This window comes from Gopherus flavomarginatus, chromosome 3 (genome assembly GCF_025201925.1).
Source record: "Gopherus flavomarginatus isolate rGopFla2 chromosome 3, rGopFla2.mat.asm, whole genome shotgun sequence".
NCBI lineage: Eukaryota > Metazoa > Chordata > Testudines > Testudinidae > Gopherus > Gopherus flavomarginatus.
The window spans coordinates 235,316,389-235,334,903 of record NC_066619.1 but is presented as its reverse complement, the minus strand read 5'-3'; the positions used below and the strand labels follow the sequence as shown (position 1 = coordinate 235,334,903).

Genomic DNA, 18,515 nt, shown 5'->3' with positions numbered 1-18,515 from the left:
TAAACAGTAGATCTGATACCAAACAAACAATTGTGATTTATGAGTCTGGCCTCTTTTCCCAATGTTAATATAAACAGGTAAATATGCTATTAACCCTAGACTTAAGGTTACAATTGCACGATAGAGCAAAAGGAAACTAATTCAATTCTTAGACATAAGAATAATGTTTCCTTATGAAAGCTCACTATGATTTTATTTTAAGAAATATCAGATGGTAAATTCTTATTGGAATGGAGCAGCAATATTAACTTATGCACTGCTTTGTTTGCATATTTTTATCTAAAACACTAGTCAACGAGAAGACAATGTTAATATTGCTTTAGATTTAGAGAAGCTACTGCTAATGGAGTCATCTACTATTAACTTGTATTAACTACAGGATCATATTATCTACAAAGGACCACTAGGTCATGGGTTAGGACTATACAAAATTGAAGCGTGCAGTATTTTTATAATAGTCTATGATGAGACATTACTATCTCACAAATGGAGAAGAGACAGATGGAGACCGGTTTGTTGACTGACATGGTTAAGTATTCAATAAATCAAGAACCATCACTTACTGCTAGAATTTCCATTTGCTAAGCAAGAAGATGAGCAGGTCACAAAAATACAAAGGAAGAAAAAGATCAAGAATTAGTGTAGGAAATTATTTTAATTAGGGTTATAGATGTCCCAGGTAAACTGGAGGAAGAAATATATCTACCATTCTCAAAAGATTCATTGAGTGGGAAAAATATCAGTCTGAATTCCAAGTGAAATTACTAAACACTCGCTGATATAACTGACAAAGAGTAACTTTTTTTCTTGCTGTCCTACCCATTAACAAAAATATACTTCAACTACAACACTGCTACAGGAGGGGTCTGGAGTTATATGTGTGTAAATATTTATATAAACCATCAGAAAAAAGAACAATTTGGGTTTATTATCTGTACAATCCGTTTTCCTTAATCCATGCCATCATATTTGAACATAGGGGAAAAAAACAAAAATGACCCCCCCCCCCAATCACTTTCCCCATGAATTTAGGGTGTTATGTCAATCTGGGTTTTGAGTCAACTCAAAATATCTTTGTTTTTGAGTTTTTAATTAAGACCTTTACAATACTTCAATGCAAGATTTTCACAGTCTAATTTCCCTCTAGGATTGTGCATATGGTATTTTAGAAGAAGAATGTGCATGTGTGTGTGTGGGAAATGTCAGGAAAGCCTTTTCTGGCTATGTCTACACTTACAGTAGCATGTAGAGTACATACACACTGCATGCACCCCTAGCATGGGTATAAATAACAGTGTAGACAGTGAGGCACTGCTTCGGTGAGCAGAGTAAAGACACACCAGAACCTTAGGATACATATCCTACACAGCTCTCTTCATACTCCCTGTCTTCCCCATCTACACCGCTGTCGTTAGTAGTGTAATGTCCCACTGCCTTCCTGCTGCCAAAGCCTTTCCCTGCCACACAGAAAATCTCTGGCGGGGGGAGGCACTGGGGAAAGGCTCTGGAAGCTCCCTGCAGCAGGGAAACACTCTCAGTTGCTACACATGGCAGGGTGGAAACAGCCCGCTTTTCACTGTGGCATGTAACTACACATATCCTAGATGCCGCCACCAGTGTACAACAGGCCTTAGAGTGTAAGTTATTTGGGGCAGGGAAGGTCTTTTGTGTTTTATACAGTGCCAAGCACATTGTTGGCACTTAATACATACATAAATAATAAGCATATGAGAGATGATGCAATCAAAGTGACTCTTCCACAAAGGACCAGTTTATGCTTTAGTATTATGTAAATGCACAGAATATATACAATGCCTATTTTTTATTTTGTAGTCTGTACTCACTAACATCTAAATAGTGTAGTAATTAAACAAGCAGTAACTATTGGGCACCTTGCAATTTCAGGAGATTAGACCCTGATCCTGAACCATGAAAATCAATGAGGGTTTTGCTACCGACTTCAATAAGTATAGCATCAAAGCCCATAGGGTTCGTCTATACAGCAAAACAAACAATCCCGTGGCAGTGAGTCTCAGTCACGGGGCAAGTGCTGTGGAACTAACAGTGTAGACATTCAGGCTGGAGCCTGGGCTCTGAGACTTCCACCCTTGCTGAGTTTCAGAGCTCAGGCTTCAGCTTGAGCCCAAACATTTACACTCTATTTTTAGCCTTGCAGTGGGAGCCTCAGGAGCCTGAGTCAATTGACATGCACCCAGACTTGCTGCTGTACTTTTTTTTTTTTTTTTTTTTTGGTGCATAGACATACCCTTAGTGACCAGCAGAGAAGAGCTAATTTTGTAAATTTCAGCCAGTTATTAAGTCCCAGTACATGCCAGGCACAGTCTATTACTACTATTATAAACCAAAAATGAAAAAAAAAAAGACACGGATTTCTACAGGGAATGTAAGCATAAACAGAGCCATTCTAAAAGTTGAAGTGAAGCTCTACTCTGTAAAAACGGTATTGTGTGGTTTTATATTTATTCTCTCTCCATTACTTTCACATTAAATTTACTCAGTTTACAGATAACATAATTTTCTAACTGCCATTCCCGCAATCTCAGACTGGGATCTTCTGACAGTCAGGATGCTTTCTTTCTGGCTCACTTGTCATCATTATTAGTAAGGATTCTGTAACTGGATTTAATTAACAATTCTGTTGATGATGCACGTGCCAGAAGAGAATTCAGCTCTTTGCTCCCTAGCTGTATTGACATCAGTGCTAAATAGTAGTAGGAGAGAATCTTATTTATGTCACTGAACTAAGCATATCTGTTGAATGAGGTGCCATTTTTTCTGATCATAACAGCATTTTAATGCTCTGTACATTAGTTGATTACTTTAATAATTTATCAACATTCCATTCCACTTACAAGGACTTCTGAAACAAGTACCACATTCAGTAACCCACAATAGTTCCTTCAAGTCATTTCTAAATGTATTTAGAAAGTCTGTAAAAGGTGTATTTTTTGAAAACTCCTTAACTGCACTTTCCTGCCTTTGTGAGAGTGAACAGGTATTATATCTTTAATTTTTTTAAAATTTTAAATAAATGTATGATCCAGTGAGAGAGTCATATTACTGGGAGGCAGCTTTGCCATTAACTCAACATGTGGGCTCAGGCAAGCCATCTAGGCTGTGTGTCTTCAAAAGGTGTCTCAGGGAGTTGGATGCCCAACTTCTACTGAAGGTCAATGTGAGCTGGGCATCTAACTCCCTTGAGCCCCTTTGACAATCTCATCTTTAACTTTTCTGGAAAAACTTTCTTGAATCTTGTGCGCCCTTCACTGATTCTAACATGTCTGTACAGGTTTGAAGTAAACAGGTATGCTGGAATAATTTGTATAGTGGGGATGCTGAGAGCCATTGAACCAAACTGTAAACCCATATCATGGAAACCACTTCAAGCCAGTGGGTGCGGCAACATCCCCAGCACCCCTATTTCCAGCACTTATAGAAGGACTGAATTTGGCCCTCCCTCCATTTCTCCATCTATAAGCAGAAATACGAATACTCACTGCCCTCATGAGTATATTGGGAGAGTTAATTAGTGTTTATAAAGCATTTTGAAAATGTAAGATGATATATAAATGCAGAGTACTATTTTATTATTACATAGGTAAAGTATGTAATAAATCTTTAGGACACTGTGTAGGGAAAGTGTGCATGCCTTATACAATGGAACACATGTCAAGCAAGATATTAAGGTATAAACAATTTTTAATACGCATTAAAAATCCTTATGAACAGTATTTAGCTTGTGTGCTTAGCCATTTTTCTGAGTTAAAAATATTGGCCATTTTAAATTGTTTGCAACATCTGAATTGGGATTTTTTTTTTTTAAAAAAAGAGACTTGTACAGTTTAAATAGGTCCAAATAGAATTTTGTGAAAAATGAAGAGAAAATTCCTTTCTAGGCTGAAACTATGTGCGCAAAGTGGGAATTTTTACTGCTGAAAATACATTTTAAATAAAAATTAATTACAGACATAAGTATATCATCACCAACAATGCTACTGTATGGATTTTGTTTAAAAAAGTTACATTCTTATAAACAGATTTCATAGTCGACTACAAGGAAAAAAATAATTCCCATTTCTAGAGTTGCCAACTTTCTAATCACACAAAACCAAATACCCTTGCCTAGCCCCTGCCTTGAGGCCCTGCCCCTTCCCCGAGACCCTGTCCCCACTCATTACATCCCCCTTCCCTCCGTCGCTTGCTCTCCCCCACTCACTCACTCGCTCATTTTCACTGGTCTAGGGCAGGGGGCTGGGGTGCGTGATGGGGTGAGGGCTCTGGCTGGGTGTGCAGACTCTGAGGTGGGGCCAGAAATGAGGGATTCAGGGTGTGGGAGGGGGCTCCGGGCTGGGGCAGGGGGCTGGGGTGTGGAAGGGGGTGAGGACTCTGGGGTAGGGCCAGGGATGAAGGGTTTGGGGTGCACGAGGGGGCTAGGGCTGGAGCCGAGGGGTTCGGAGTGCAGGAGGGAGCTCATGTCTGGGGCAGGGAGTTGGGGTGCAGGAAGGGGTGTTAGCTCTGGAAGGGAGTTTGGGTGTGGGAGGGAGCTCAGGGCTGGGGAAGGGATGTGGGAAGGGGCTCGGGGTGTGAGATCTGGGTAGTGTTTCCCTGAGGCGGCTCCCAGGAAGCAGTCAGCATGTCCCTCCGGCCCTTAGGTGCCTGGCCAATAGGGGCTGCGGAACCAGCTTTTGTGACGGGGCCAGTGCGCACAGCCCCCGTGGCTGCCCATAAGCCTAGGATTCAGGGGGACATGAAGGCAGCTTCACTGGAGTTGCACGGAGCCAGGTAGGGAGCCTGCCAGCCCCGCGCCAACTGGACTTTTAATGGCCCTGTCAGTGGTGCTTGACAGGAGCCACAAGGGTTCCTTTTCGACCGGGTGTTCTGGGCGAAATCTGGACACCTGGCAACCCTTCCCTTTTCCCCTGACTTGGGTTCAGAATATAGACATCCAAAAATTTTTATGGCTTAGGCCTCTCCTCTCACATATAATGCCCCTCACTTCAGATATTGGATAAAACTGATTCTCTACACGTTGATTTTTCAAGATACATATACATAATTATGTGTGATTCATAAGACTTGGCAGGGTCAAAGTCTATGGCTATTTCTACACTGTGAGCTAGGGTTGTGATTCCTTGCATACACATACTTGCACTAGCCCTCTGTGACCTAGCATGAGTATAAATAGCAGTGTAGTTGCAGTAGCACAGGTAATAGCAGCAGATGCATGGCTTAGGGGTGCTGAGTTTGAATTTGTCTAAACCAGTGGATAGGTCCTCATCTAAGCTGTGCTTCTGCTGCTATCTATGCTCCTAAAGCTACACTGCTATATATACTCACACAAGCTTGAGGAGAGCTAGCGCAAGTACGCACACATGAACAGGGGAATCACACCCTTAGCTCATAGCGTAAGCAGAGCCCAACTAGTTTTTGCGCATGTATTCTGAATTACCCAAAGCCGGGGGGAAGCATGTTCTTCCTTTTTATGTTCCCTGCCAAATCTGCCTATGAAAGTGATTTTAAACACATCTATTCTAGTTATGTCTTTCATCTGATAGTGGGTTATATCCCATGAAAGCTTATGCCCAAATAAATCTGTTAGTCTCTAAGGTGCCACAAAGACTCCTTGTTGTTTTTACTGATACAGACTAACACAGCTACCCCTCTGAAACATGATTTTTATGACAGGATCCTAGAGGGCAGAATCAAACCCATGTACCCAACAGTAGCAAAACAATGTATGTGCTTGGATTTCCCTCCCCACACCCCCACCATTTTACAGTACATTTAGTGAGAATATTATGCATAAATTGTTTAAGAAACAAACCTTGTTTCAAGTAGACAAGGCTATTACACCCATTACAACAATTAGTAGTGTTAAAGACACGGGTGATCTTCATGCAATGTATTCATGCGCATTTTTTACAAATAAAGTACAACATTCAACTAATAACAATGGGTTGTTTCATATTAGATAGTAATTAGCAAAATAACATTTGACAAAGTTTCGGTGATGCTGCTACTTTAAGAATAAAACACAACAATAAAGCAAAATATTGTTCCAGTCAGGTCATACATATGTATATAGTACTAATTATATTAGATTCAGTACAGCTTTTTGGTCAGACAATCTATCTATCTGACAAGCACAGAAACAGAATACTAATCCTTTTTCTTCTAGAAACAGCTGCATAAAAGGCAGACTTGCTTTGGTACACAGATACTATCTACCCTGCTTATCTAACTCAATGTTATTAAGCCCTGAAGTGAGACTGGTTGCTCACTTTCATAAGACAGCCCTTTATTATTAGACCAATACTTAAGAATCTAAGTTTCCAAAAGATGGTTTGATAACTGAAATGAAAAGCTTTACAAACATTCTTTAATCTTTGAGACGATCTCAAAAAAGGACCTTCGTGCAGAACACAAGTTTTTTACTTTAATAAACTATATACAAAGGATCCACCAGAGACAGACACCTACCTGAGCATCTGTATTGGTTCTGTGTATGCCATCATCGGCACCAAATGTCTTTTTGCAATCATCTAGCCACTACAAAATAAATATAAATAATTAAAACTACTCTGCAACACAGAGCAAACCAAAGATTGTGATACAAATATGAAAGACCTGTATTGCTATGAATATCTTCCATATCCCCAGATCATCATCAGTGAAATAATTTAATTCATACATTTTGATATTCTCATTTTGTTTAATTCTAGTTAAAATGGTCTTTCAGATGCTTACTGCTTGGCACTTAATTTCTTATCAGCACTGACCTTACCAATGAACTCTTTGTTCTGCTAAGAAAAAATGCTATGTAGCAGTTACCCTTGTTCCCTCCACTGGAAATTTCACACAAGCTTCATTATCCCATAGCGTGGAGTACATGTTACCTCTAATGCTTTCATTAAATTTGGTGATTGGGGATGGATGGCAGGTGATGGAGGAAATAGAAAATTCCTTAATTATATATGCTAAAATAATTTCCATTCAACTTGCTATCAGAAAGATTCATTATATTATTCCTCCATACCTTTCATGGCTAAAAAGATGTGTGTCTAAAGAACACTTTGAATAAAATGTTGATTCAGTTTAGATAAATGAAAGGATAAAACTTGTTACATTTATTGGGAAATAGTATGATCAGAAAATATAATTCTCCTGTATAGCCACATGTACAACAAATGTATTCTATTGATTTCAGAGAATGTTTTGTGCAAGAGACAATCATTATCTTGTAGGATGTAAAAAGTTAATATAAAACATACACAAAAACAAGCTAACAGTCTTGCTGTACAGTGCATCATTTTAGCTTACACAGCATCAAGCACATTTTGGACATTACTGTAACACAAATAATATCAATAATGCTGAAGTAGAGTATTACTGGAATAGCAATGCACCATGCTGAGATAACGTGAAAATTATCCCCTGTAACACAGAACAGGCTCTACACAATCCATGGAAGTAAATTTAGCAGAATGTGTCCTGTATATCATGAATCCTATTGGAAATTTTAGTGACCTTTTCCTGACCTTTGTCTGATGCAAGAAAGGGAAAAGAAAAATGTGATTTACCATCTGCTTAATTTAATAAAGGCTACTTAGTGAATTAACTAGGCCTGTGTGCTTATCAGAAGGAGAAGTGGAATTCTCTAAACACTGTGGTGTCAGTTTCAATTACTAACATGGATCCCACTGTACATTTTAAATCTAGTTTTTCTTTATATCTGACAGCATCTATCAATAATAATGATATAGTTTGCATCAGAACAAATGACACCAGAAATTGGGAACCTAATATCTACTTTTCACACTCTCTCTGATGTCTTCTTACACATTTGACATTTTTGAAATCTTAAAGAGAAAAACAATTTTTTAAAATATTAGAGATCCCTGCAGTATTTACATGATACATGAAGTGCTCTATATTCTTATATTCTCCTTTGAGTCAATGGTTTTAGTCTGTAATCCAGATATGAGCACAATGAAAGTCTTCGTACAAGGGAACAGGACAGCAGTTCAGAAGAGCAAAATTGGACAACATGAAAGATCTTGGCCCAGACCCATTGGTTTAGCAGTACAAAAGGGACATTGCTTCCTTTATGTGTGTGCTGTAAAGGGGCGTGCTAGGGACCATTCTTGCTAGTGTAAGTTACAGAAGCCCTGTGGATGTTCTGACTTGCACTGGTAGGTAGTTTGGCTCCCAGCTAATACCAGGATCAGTGGAAGCAAAAAGAGAAGGTTACTCATCTTGTGCAGCAGCTGAGGTTCTTCGAGATGGCTGTCCCTGTGGGTGCTCCACGTTAGGTGTTTCGGTGCACTATGCTTGTAATCAGATATTTGTAGTAGCAGTGCCTTCTCACCCCGAACACTCACCTACTGTGCACAGGCAACCATCCTCCAGGTCCTTCTCCACCCTAGAGAATCAATGTGAAACTCCGATGTAGAGAGGAGGAAGGGGGGTAGTGGAGCACTCACAGAGACAACCATCTCAAAGAACCTTAGTTACTGCACAAGGGGAGTAACCTTCTCTTCTTCTTCGAGGAGTGTCCCTGTGGGTGCTCCACTTTAGGTGACTGTTGAACAGAGCCCCTCAGTGGAGGGGAGGGGCTTCGGAATTGGTTCAGTGACCACAGATAGCACTGAGAGTCCAAACTGAGCATTTCCAGCTGACTGCTGTTCTAACGTGTAATGTTTAGTAAAAGTATGGGCAAATGCCCAGCTGGCTGCTTTGCAAATGTCCATGATGGGTACATTATTGAGAAAGGCCACCAATATTGATAATGCTCTGGTCAAGTGACTGCAAACTCCTGGCGGAGCTGGTAGATTGTTGTTTTGGTAACACAAATGGATACACCTTGATACCCATTAGACAATCTTGGTTTTCAAATAGTTTGACCCTTGGAACATTCTGTTATAGAGAGAAATAGTCTAGATGACTTCCTGAATGTTTTTGTCCTTTCTAGGTAGAAAGCTAGTGCTCTGCAAACATCTAGTGTGTGAAGTGATGCCTCCCTGAGGTCAGCATGCGGTTTTGGAAAAAATGCAGGTAAGTATATGGGTTGATTTAGGTGAAATGGGGAGGCCACCTTGGGTATAAATTTTGGGATGCGGCTATAAGATCACTTTATCTTTGAAAAATGTGGCATAAGGTTCTGTGCCATTAGGGCACCTAATTCCCTGACCCATCTTGCTGACGTGATGGCAATGAGGAAGGCCACCTTCATGGTAAGTGTAACAGAGAAAAAGTTGCTAGGAGTCTAAACGGTTTCCCCATGAGACTGCGGAGAATAAGGTTAAGAAAGATCCCATGTAGGGGCAGAGTCTTTTAGAGTGGGTAAGTGTTTTCTATGCCCTTTAGGAAGCATTTAGTAGTTGGGTAGCAAAGACAATGACTCCGTCCACCTTATTGTGGAATGAAGTGATGGCGGCCAGGGGTACTCTGAAGGAGCTGTTAGATAACCTCGATTTCTTAAGGTCCTATATATAGTCCAGTATCCTGGGTAGTGGGGCCGACCATGGGAGAAATATGGCTGTCCTGGCACCAAATGCAGAATCGGGTCCATTGCTATATGTATATTTTTCATATGGTTAGTCTTCAACTGTTCAGTAGGACATCTTTCACTTCCTCAGAATAGTCTTTGTAAATCCCCGTTAGCCATGGAGTAACCAGGCCTTGAGATGGAGAAGGGGTAGGTTGGGGTGATTGACGCATCTTGAGTCCTGTGTCAGAAGGTGAGGTATTCTTGGAAGGGTTTGAGGTGGCTTCACTGCCATCTGTCCCAGGTATGGGAACCAGGGTTGTCCGGGCCATGTGGGTGCGATGAGAATTATCCTGGATTTGTTCAGCTTGATCTTGTGAATGACCTGACTCAGGAGTGGGATTGGAGGAAATGCATACAATAGTGGTGTTTCACAATTTATTAGGAGAGTGTCGCCCAAGGAGTAGTGTCCCAGTCCAGCTCTGCGTTCTGAGTTGTGAATAGGTCTATAATGCGGAACTCCCAGAGGTTGAATATGGCTGTGAGAGGTGCATGATCCAGCTCCCACTCGTGGGTTTGTGAAAAGTCTCTGCTCAGTTGGTCTGCTGTCATGTTCTGACATCCTGGCAGGTACGATGCTGAAATGTCTATGTTGTTGGTGATGCACCAGTTCCAGAGGCTATTGCCTCTGTGTACAGTGGGTATGATTGTATTCCCCCTTGGAGGTTTATATAGAACATGCATGCGATATTGTCCATAAGGATTGTGACAGTCATGGTTTGGATCAAGAGAAGGAAGTGCTCGCATACATTTCTGACAGGCCTTAGTTCCAGTATGTTTATATGTAGGTTGGATTCTACTGTAGACCAGCGACCCTGGATGGTGTTGTTGCGTAAATAGCTCCCCATCCCATTAGGGACACGTCCATAGTGATCGTTTTAGTAGGAGCTTTCTGTTGGAAGGAGACACCTGAGCAGACGTTCTGTGCCTGTGTCTACCATGTGGAGCAAATTCTTTACCCTGCGGGGCATAGTGAGATGTCTGTTAAGAGAATGTTTTTGTGGTATGTAGACATTGCAAAACCAGGCCTATAAGCATCTCATGTGTAGCCTCGAAGGCTTTACAACAGTGTCGTTTCAGTCATGTGCCCCAAAAGTTGTAAGCACGTTCTGGCCGACGTTTGTGGACTGTCCGTCATCATTGTAATCAAACTGGTTAAGGTGAGGAAGCACTGTTGGGGGTAACCCCGTTGTTGTGGTGAGGAAATCGAGGGAGGTTCCTATAAATCCCAGTTGTTAGGACAGGAACCATGGTGGACTTCTGCACTTTTATGTGTAGTCTGAGATCTTTAAAGAGGATTACCGTGGTTTGTGTGGCATTTAGTGCTGCACATTGTGTCAGTGCCCTTAAAAGACAGTCGTCTAGGTATGGACAAATCATCATCCCCCAGTTTTCTGAGGTGAGCTGCAATGACCGTGAGGACCTTGGAAAAGACCCTTGGGGTGGTTGACAGGCCGAAGGGGAGCACTCTGTATTGGAAATGTTGGTGTCTCAGGGTGAATCACAGGAATCGTCTGTGCTCCGGGTGAATGGTAACATGAAAGTAAGCGTCTTGTAGGTCGAGGGCCGAGGGCCAGTCTCCCTTCTCTAATGCCGGAATTATCATGGAAAGAATCACCATTTTGAAATGTTGCTTTCTCAAGAATTTGTTGTGTTGTCCTAAATCTAGGATGGGTCTCCATCCATCGGTCTTTTTCTGAGTGAGAAAATAATGGGAATAAAATGCTCTCCCCCTGTATTGATGTAGTACTCCTTCTACGGTTCTGTAAATTATCCAGAAGGGTTACTCCATCTCCTTCATCTCTTTTCCACCTACACAACCCCCCTTACCTGTCCCTCTTCAGGGACCCCTCTCACAAGCCCCTGTTACAACAGGAAATAAACCACTTCCTAGAAATAAACCCATCTGTCTGTAGTGACCGTGTTCCAGACTGGGTTGTATGGTGACAGACGGTCTCCAAAATGGGCTAGAGATTGGGTTTAGTTCCAGGATCAAAGAACGTGGAGGTCTCATGCCCTCGACCAAATCTTCAAAATGATTGTCTGGAAGTAGATGGTTGAGACATGGAAGGCTGATCTTGGTTCTGCCTGCATCTCATCTGTTTCTGTTTACAGCATTGGTCATACTGTCTTTGTGGCTGGATGTATGGGGCAGTTCGGAATCACTGGATGTAAAATCTGCCGTTTCTTTTTCTTCACAGGTACATAGATACGCAGGGATTTTAAGGTGGCCCTGGAGTCCTTTAGAGTATGTAAAGACATCTGTGTTTTCTGCAAAGTTTCTGACCCTCAGAGCATAAATCCTCAACTGTGGCTGGACCTCCCTAGGGAACCTGGAAAGGTGAAGCCAGGATGCCTGACTCATGACCGCAGAGGTAGTGATGGAGCGTGCTGCCGTGTCTGTGGAGTCGAGAGAGAGGCCTGTAAGGCCATTTTGGCAATGAGACACCCTTCGGGGACATTAGCCTTGTATTGTTATTTTTTGTTGTCAGGCAAATGTTCTCTAAAATGTCAACTTTTATTGAACAGGTTGTGTATGTATTTAGGTAGAAACGCTGAATAATTAGCTATGTGAAATTAGAGCGTGACTGAGGAATAGGCTTTCTACCTGAACAGGTCTAGCCCAGAGGTTCTCAAACTGGGGGTAGGGACCCCTCAGGGGGTCGTGAGGTTATTACATGGGGGGTTGTGAGTTGTCAGCCTCCACTCCAAACCCTGCTTTGCCGCCAGCATTTATAATGGTATTAAATATATAAAAAAGTGTTTTTAATTTATAAGGGGTCGGGGTTTCACAATCAGAGACTTGGTATGTGAAAGGGGTCACCAGTACAAAAGTATGAGACCCACTGGTCTAGCCTTTTCCAGTCCTTATCGTAAGGGTTGGTTCTAGACTGGTACTCTTTTCCCCTTTGAGTAACAGCCTCGACCACCAATGAGTTCGGTGCAGGGTGAGTGAACAGAAACTTGGCCCCTTTAGCTGGCACATAACACATCTTGTCAGATGTCTTACAAGAAGGCAGGGGTGTGGCAGGTGTCTGCCTGATTATTATTGCAGGGTCCATTATGGCAGCATTGATAGGCAGTGCAATTTTGGCTGATGCAGATGCCTGGAGGATGTCTGTAAGCTTGTGCTGGGTTTCTGGTAGGTCTGCTAAGGAAATGTCGAGGGATTCAGCTACCCTCTTGAACAGATCCTTGAAGGATCTGAAATCATCCCGATGTGTGTGTGGGATGGTATTATTGTTTCATGCGGTGAAGATGAAATGTGAGTGGGCGGCAGGGTATCTCCCTTGGGCGCGTGTTCGGGTTCCTCTATCTCCTCCTGCATTTCTGATGGAGCTGGGGCAGGTGGTGAAGGGGATCATATTGTTCTAGACCTTGATGAAATGGGGGAGGGGGGTCTGAGGTTCTGAGCCCTATATAATGCCCACGGATCCCAGAATATCCAGTTGGGTAGAAAAGTCATGGGAGGTGGCACTCATGGTTAAGCCTGCCAGAGTCGCATGTCAGCAGATGTGTAATGCTGAGAAGGTCCTGGCTTAGGGGAGGAGTGGTGAAGGGTACATGTCCCTGCCTCATCCTCTTCTTCCTCATCGCTTTAGTTGGGAGTAGCCGAGCCAATGGGAGTAGCCACCAGGCTTGGTCCCAGTCTTGTTGGGGTACCGTTGGTACTGAATAGGAGTGTGCCAGACATTGAAGTAATCATGAGGTTCACCTGTCGCATAAATTGCTGCGGTACCGGGAGACTCAGTGATAGGGATGTCAGCATGCTGTAGCATGGGAGCAGAGTTAAGAGCTATCAGTACTGATGGCTTACTGTATTGAGTAGGTACAGCAGGTGGCACCATTGTACAACTCAGTGCCAAGGTTTTCTTTGGCTCCGTTTGTGCCGACCTGGGAGATTTGGTTTTAGGACGCGTACCTCCATGAGAGCTTGCCCACACTGGGTCCTTAGATCTTTGAGAAGTCTTGGTACTGGATGTTCCCGGTGCCTTGCGGTCCAATGCTTTCAGTGCCGTTGGTAACAGGGCAGATTTTCCACTGGGAGATTGCTTTCTTTTGGGCAAATCTTGCTGTGGGGAAGAGTGAGACCGCTTTTTAGTAGCCCTTTTGGGAACAGGCTCTTTAGCAAACGTTTTTGAGGTAAATTCCATCAGATGCTGCTGCTGGTGACCGGGTGGCCAGGAGGCATTCTCGACTCAGGGTTAGAGGCTGGCCTGAGGGATTTCTCCATCATGAGGAGTTTCAACTGGAGGTCCCTAGCCTTCCTTGGTGTAGCACACAATTTTTTGCAGTGGACACTTCTGAGTAATATGGGTCTCACTGAAGCAGCAGACACACTGTGTGTGGCTGTCCGCTACGGGGATTGAAAGTCTGCAAGTCAGGCAGCCTTTAAAGCAGGGAGAGCCAGGCATGCCTGAGAGGGTACTTATTTTGAGAAAGGAGAATAAGTCCATATTTAGGTCTCTGTTCTTGCTGTCGAAGCCGGTGACCTGCCTAGGAGGTGCAGGTGGGGAATGGCTAACAAAAGTGGGTTTTTTTTGAAAGATTTTAAGTAAAATATAAACTAGAGGATAAATAATTACATGAAAGTCTAATAAGTCTGGGAAAACAGAAAACTGCTGAGGTATGTAAGATTAAGAGAGGCGTTGCTGTCGCTCTGACTCAAGCCAAAGGTGGTAGAGAAGGAACTGGAGGACGGTTGGCTGTGCACACTAGGTAACCGCTCGAAGCAGTGTGAGATGGTTGCCATGCATGCGTGGCCAACCGGGGCACTGCTACTACAAATCTCTCATTACAAATGCTGAGCACCAAAACATCTAACGTGGAGCACCCACAGGGACACTGCTAGAAGACGAAAGCTGGCTTACCACCTCAGCTGTGCTGGGTGTGAGTTCCATGCAGCTACAGCTCACACTCCTATTTTTTATATGTGCAATTCAAAGTCTAAGGAGGTTAATACAATACACAACATACAAATGACATATACAATGCACTTTTTCAGGATAAAGTTTGTAAAACAGATTTACAGTTAGGCTCATAATTCTTAGGATTGATTCTAGAGGTCAGTAGTTTAATATACCACACAGATTGCTTTTATACAATTATTACCCATTAGAATATAGCCAACCAATTTACTTCAATCACTTCCTGTATGTCTCATTAGCATTTGTAAGCCAATACATCTATGTTAGGCATAGCATGCACCACGTTCAAAGGCATTATGTGCGTGGTATTAATAAAAAAGTGTAGGGAAGTTATGTTAACTGAAAGTAGTATGCTCTTCCTACAATTCTGTTCACCCACATAATATATCCCACAACACTTTGAAAACCTGAAGTCAGCTTTGGTATTAGAAAACAGGAAACTTGCCAAAGCAAAGATGCAAGGATACTTTGTACCAAGTACAGTTAGGGGAAACTTTCATGGCTCATCAGTACTTGGAATGGAATATTCAGATGAGATATGGGAAAGTACAGGGAGGTACCTTTATGGACGAGTACCTGGAATGCTAGTGGCCAAACAAAAAATAAGGAAAGTACAGAACAACAAGCTAAGGAACTGGTATAAGTAAAAAGTAATAACTGGAGATATACCAATCTCCTAGAACTGGAAGGGACCTTGAAAGGTCATCAAGTTCAGCCACCTGCCTTCACTAGCAGGACCAAGTACTGATTTTTGCCCTGGCTTCCTAAGTGGCCCCCTTAAGGATTGAACTCACAACCCTGGGTTTAACAGGCCAATGCTCAAACCACTGAGCTATCCCTCCCCCCATTTTCTGTGATATGTAAAGAGTTTTGTAACTTGTAAAATCATCCAATAAATACTGCTAGCTGAAATACTCATCTCTGAAGCATGCAATCAGTGTATGGTGAACATGCTGTGAGTATTTGTATGTCTGTCTCCTTTTTGTCTTGTACTTCTTTGTTTTTAAACAATAAATTTGGCTAAGTTAGGTTAATTGGTCTCGAACATTTTAAACAATGAACAGCAACTGCAGTAAAACAATTGGCTACACCTTTGAATCAATATTTTCTTGTGCCTTATTTAACTTCACTGTGCTTTAGCTCAATGCTTCTGAAGACTCCCAAATCTCCATTCACTGTATAATACGCAAACGATTATGAACAAAGAATGAACTAATTGAAGAAATGAAAAGAATATGTTTCCAAATTGTAGAACAAGAAAATTGTTGGGAGAAAATTATTTCTAAATTAAATTACTTACGCTAACTAAAACTGATAAAAGTTTTAACATCTTTTTTTTTTCTTGATGCAAATTAAAAAAATAACAGCCAACTCTGCCTTAGGCTTTCAGTTGTTTGAGAACAATTTCTCTGACCCAATGAAACCTTTGCCCTGCCCTAATCACTCACAAATACTGCAGTAGAAGACAGGCTGAACACAGAAATAGTCCTTGGGCAGTCTCTTGACAGCATCACTACAGAAAACGTGTGTTCCTCTGTGATATATTGACAGAGGCCATCATTAACTTCCATACACCAGATTCCTTTATATAAACAAAATGTAGACCACTCAAAGAGATTCTGCATTATCTTTATGCATAGGATAATCTATAACAAAAAAAATAAAATACAAAAATATAGTTGAAAATTTGAAGTGCATTTATGGTTAGAAAGGTGACTAAGATTGATATTTTCTTATTCAACAATTAGAAAAAAAAATCACATGTGTAAATTGGGCAATTAACTCACTGAGAAACAATCCACATGGAGAGAATCTCACTTTGCAGAGTATAAACACATACCTAGGTTCAAGTCCCTACTCTGCCTCAGACTTCATGGGTGATCTTGGGCAAGTCACTTAGCCTTTCTGTGCCTCTGTTCCCCATCTGTAAAATGGGGAAAAATATTTCCCTGTTTCACAGGGATGTAAGAATATATACATTACAGATCATGTGGCACTCTGATAGGGACCATCCCTATGATTAGATGAGATTTAAACTTAATCAGAAATATAGCTAGTGCAAGACACTTATACTTATGCTTCTCATAATCCAATTATTGCTTAAGATTTGTCAGGTTTTTAAAAAATGGAAGTAGTGTGAATGGAAGTAGTGTGATACTAGTAAGGGTAACAAACTAATACTAATAAACAAGCAGACCTTTTTAATTTAAGACATCTACTAAACATAAAAAAATCAATTCTCTTGATTTTGGCTGCAATGGTGACTTTGAAAAGACTAAGATGAGACATATGGTTTCATCTTAATGTTTTGATTTAGTCTCATCTCAAACTAGAAAAGTGTCTTGGCTGAGAATACAGTAGCCCTTCTAATAAACCTCATTGAAATTTCTCTCCCTAAGTGTGTATTTAAAAGGACAATGCCAACTACAAAAATCACTTCTGTGTGAAAATTTAGGATCTATTATGGTGTGACTTCTATTACTACTGTAACTGGAAGAGACTCCGGTGAAAAAATGCCTCTTTTTTACAGTTTGTTTACTTTGTTTACATTTGACAGAACTTTGGATCTGATCCAACTCCCACTGAAGTCAGTGGCAGACTCTCCATTGACTCCAATTAAAGTTAGATCCAGTTCCCTTGAGTATAGTCAGTTTCACTGTTTCCTTTGTATAAGCAAAGCCCCTTAATAACAGAGTCAGGACAAGAAAAGTCTTTATTAAAAATGTTAAAAATTTTAATAAATTTCAGGAAACACAATTAAAAGACTAATTAATAAAAACTAGAGTTTTCAAACATGTTTCTCCATGAAGTTCAAACTGATGGAGTCTAATTAAGTATGGAGATACTTTACTCAGGAAACCGGATGCCTCTTGAGATTCCTTCTAACAAAAATGTGGCACCATGTCTGAACCATTTGATAGGTGATTGCAAGTGTGATGTGTTTATGGTCATTGCATATTTTGAGTGGTGTAAGATTGATGTTTATCACACAACCCCATGCCTACTTGAATCGATTAGGGAAATACCAAAAGAGACCATTTATGTTTTCAAAACAGAAGAGCTAGAAAGACCAAATTCAGAGCCAATGTCCCAGGCTCACATCTTTGGATATATCAATGGATGCAAGCCCATAGGGTAAGCCTGCTTGGAACTGATTCAATATATTTCCTAAGCAGCTTCTGATAAGACTTCTATAGATCACCAGCAACATTTTCAAAATGTCTTCTCCAAATGGCACCCCAGTGGTCAGTGACAACAGTACCAGCACTACCCTTCCCAGAGGCTGATCCCTTTTCTAGACAATTACTCCTACACAAGTGTGTACAACTTGCATCTCTTCCTGCATTTGCAGAGGTGAATCTGGTTCCATATTTTCTTTTAGCTAGTGAAAGGGAAAGCTGTTTGAATTTCCTGAGTTAGTATCCTTCTAAAGTCAGTGTCATGACACTGGTTCACAAAAACAAGCGCACATGCTTTGCTGAAAGTTCAATTTTTAAACCTACTGTCCTTTGCACAGAGGCTAGGCATTAAATATACCTTCAGGGTCTAAACTATTTCATCATATTGTCTAATTGTCAACTTTATTTTAAATCTCAGCACTACAAACCCTCTCTACCCCATAGTACTTATATAAAGGAGTAACAAGCCTATGATGAGTTCAGCATTAATGCTAAAATTCTCTTTTACCTTTTGAACATCTAACAATTACCCATAAATACAGTAAAAAAGTAATATGGGTAGGTAGGTGCAACAAGCATCAACTACTCATAGCACAAACAACTCTTTCAAACTATACACAACAGAACAGAGCATTCAACAGAGAATGCTAGTAACAAAAGGAAGCAAGCTATTCCATCAGTATGCCACAGCAATTTCTTTTTTAACTTTAAGTCTACTATTTTGTTTGAGATACAAGATAGACATGTAGCTTTTAAAAATCTCCTTGATAATCTCTTGAAATTCTAGTATTCTCTTAAATTCTAAAAAAGGCATGAGCCTATGGAATAATGCAGACTCAC

General features: G+C 41.1%; 1 protein-coding gene and 1 long non-coding RNA gene across 19 annotated transcripts in view; both read right to left on the bottom strand.

The window, feature by feature from the left end:
- FRYL (FRY like transcription coactivator) overlaps positions 1-18,515 on the bottom strand; it is a 331,713-nt gene that overhangs the window by 5,021 nt on the left and 308,177 nt on the right. For 14 of the 18 annotated variants that reach the window (XM_050947243.1, XM_050947242.1, XM_050947230.1 and 11 more), the window contains 2 exons: positions 6,502-6,570; positions 564-581 (listed from right to left, as the gene is read on the bottom strand). In XM_050947243.1, coding sequence (XP_050803200.1) covers positions 564-581; positions 6,502-6,570 — 87 coding nt within the window. The remainder of the gene's footprint in view (positions 1-563; positions 582-6,501; positions 6,571-18,515) is intronic. The other 4 variants (XM_050947236.1, XM_050947237.1, XM_050947247.1 and 1 more) reach the window with 1 other exon arrangement.
- Positions 7,126-18,503, bottom strand: LOC127048411 (uncharacterized). The gene is made up of 2 exons (XR_007773657.1): positions 13,491-18,503; positions 7,126-13,338 (listed from the first exon to the last, which is right to left on the bottom strand). It is a non-coding gene; the product is annotated as an uncharacterized LOC127048411 (long non-coding RNA).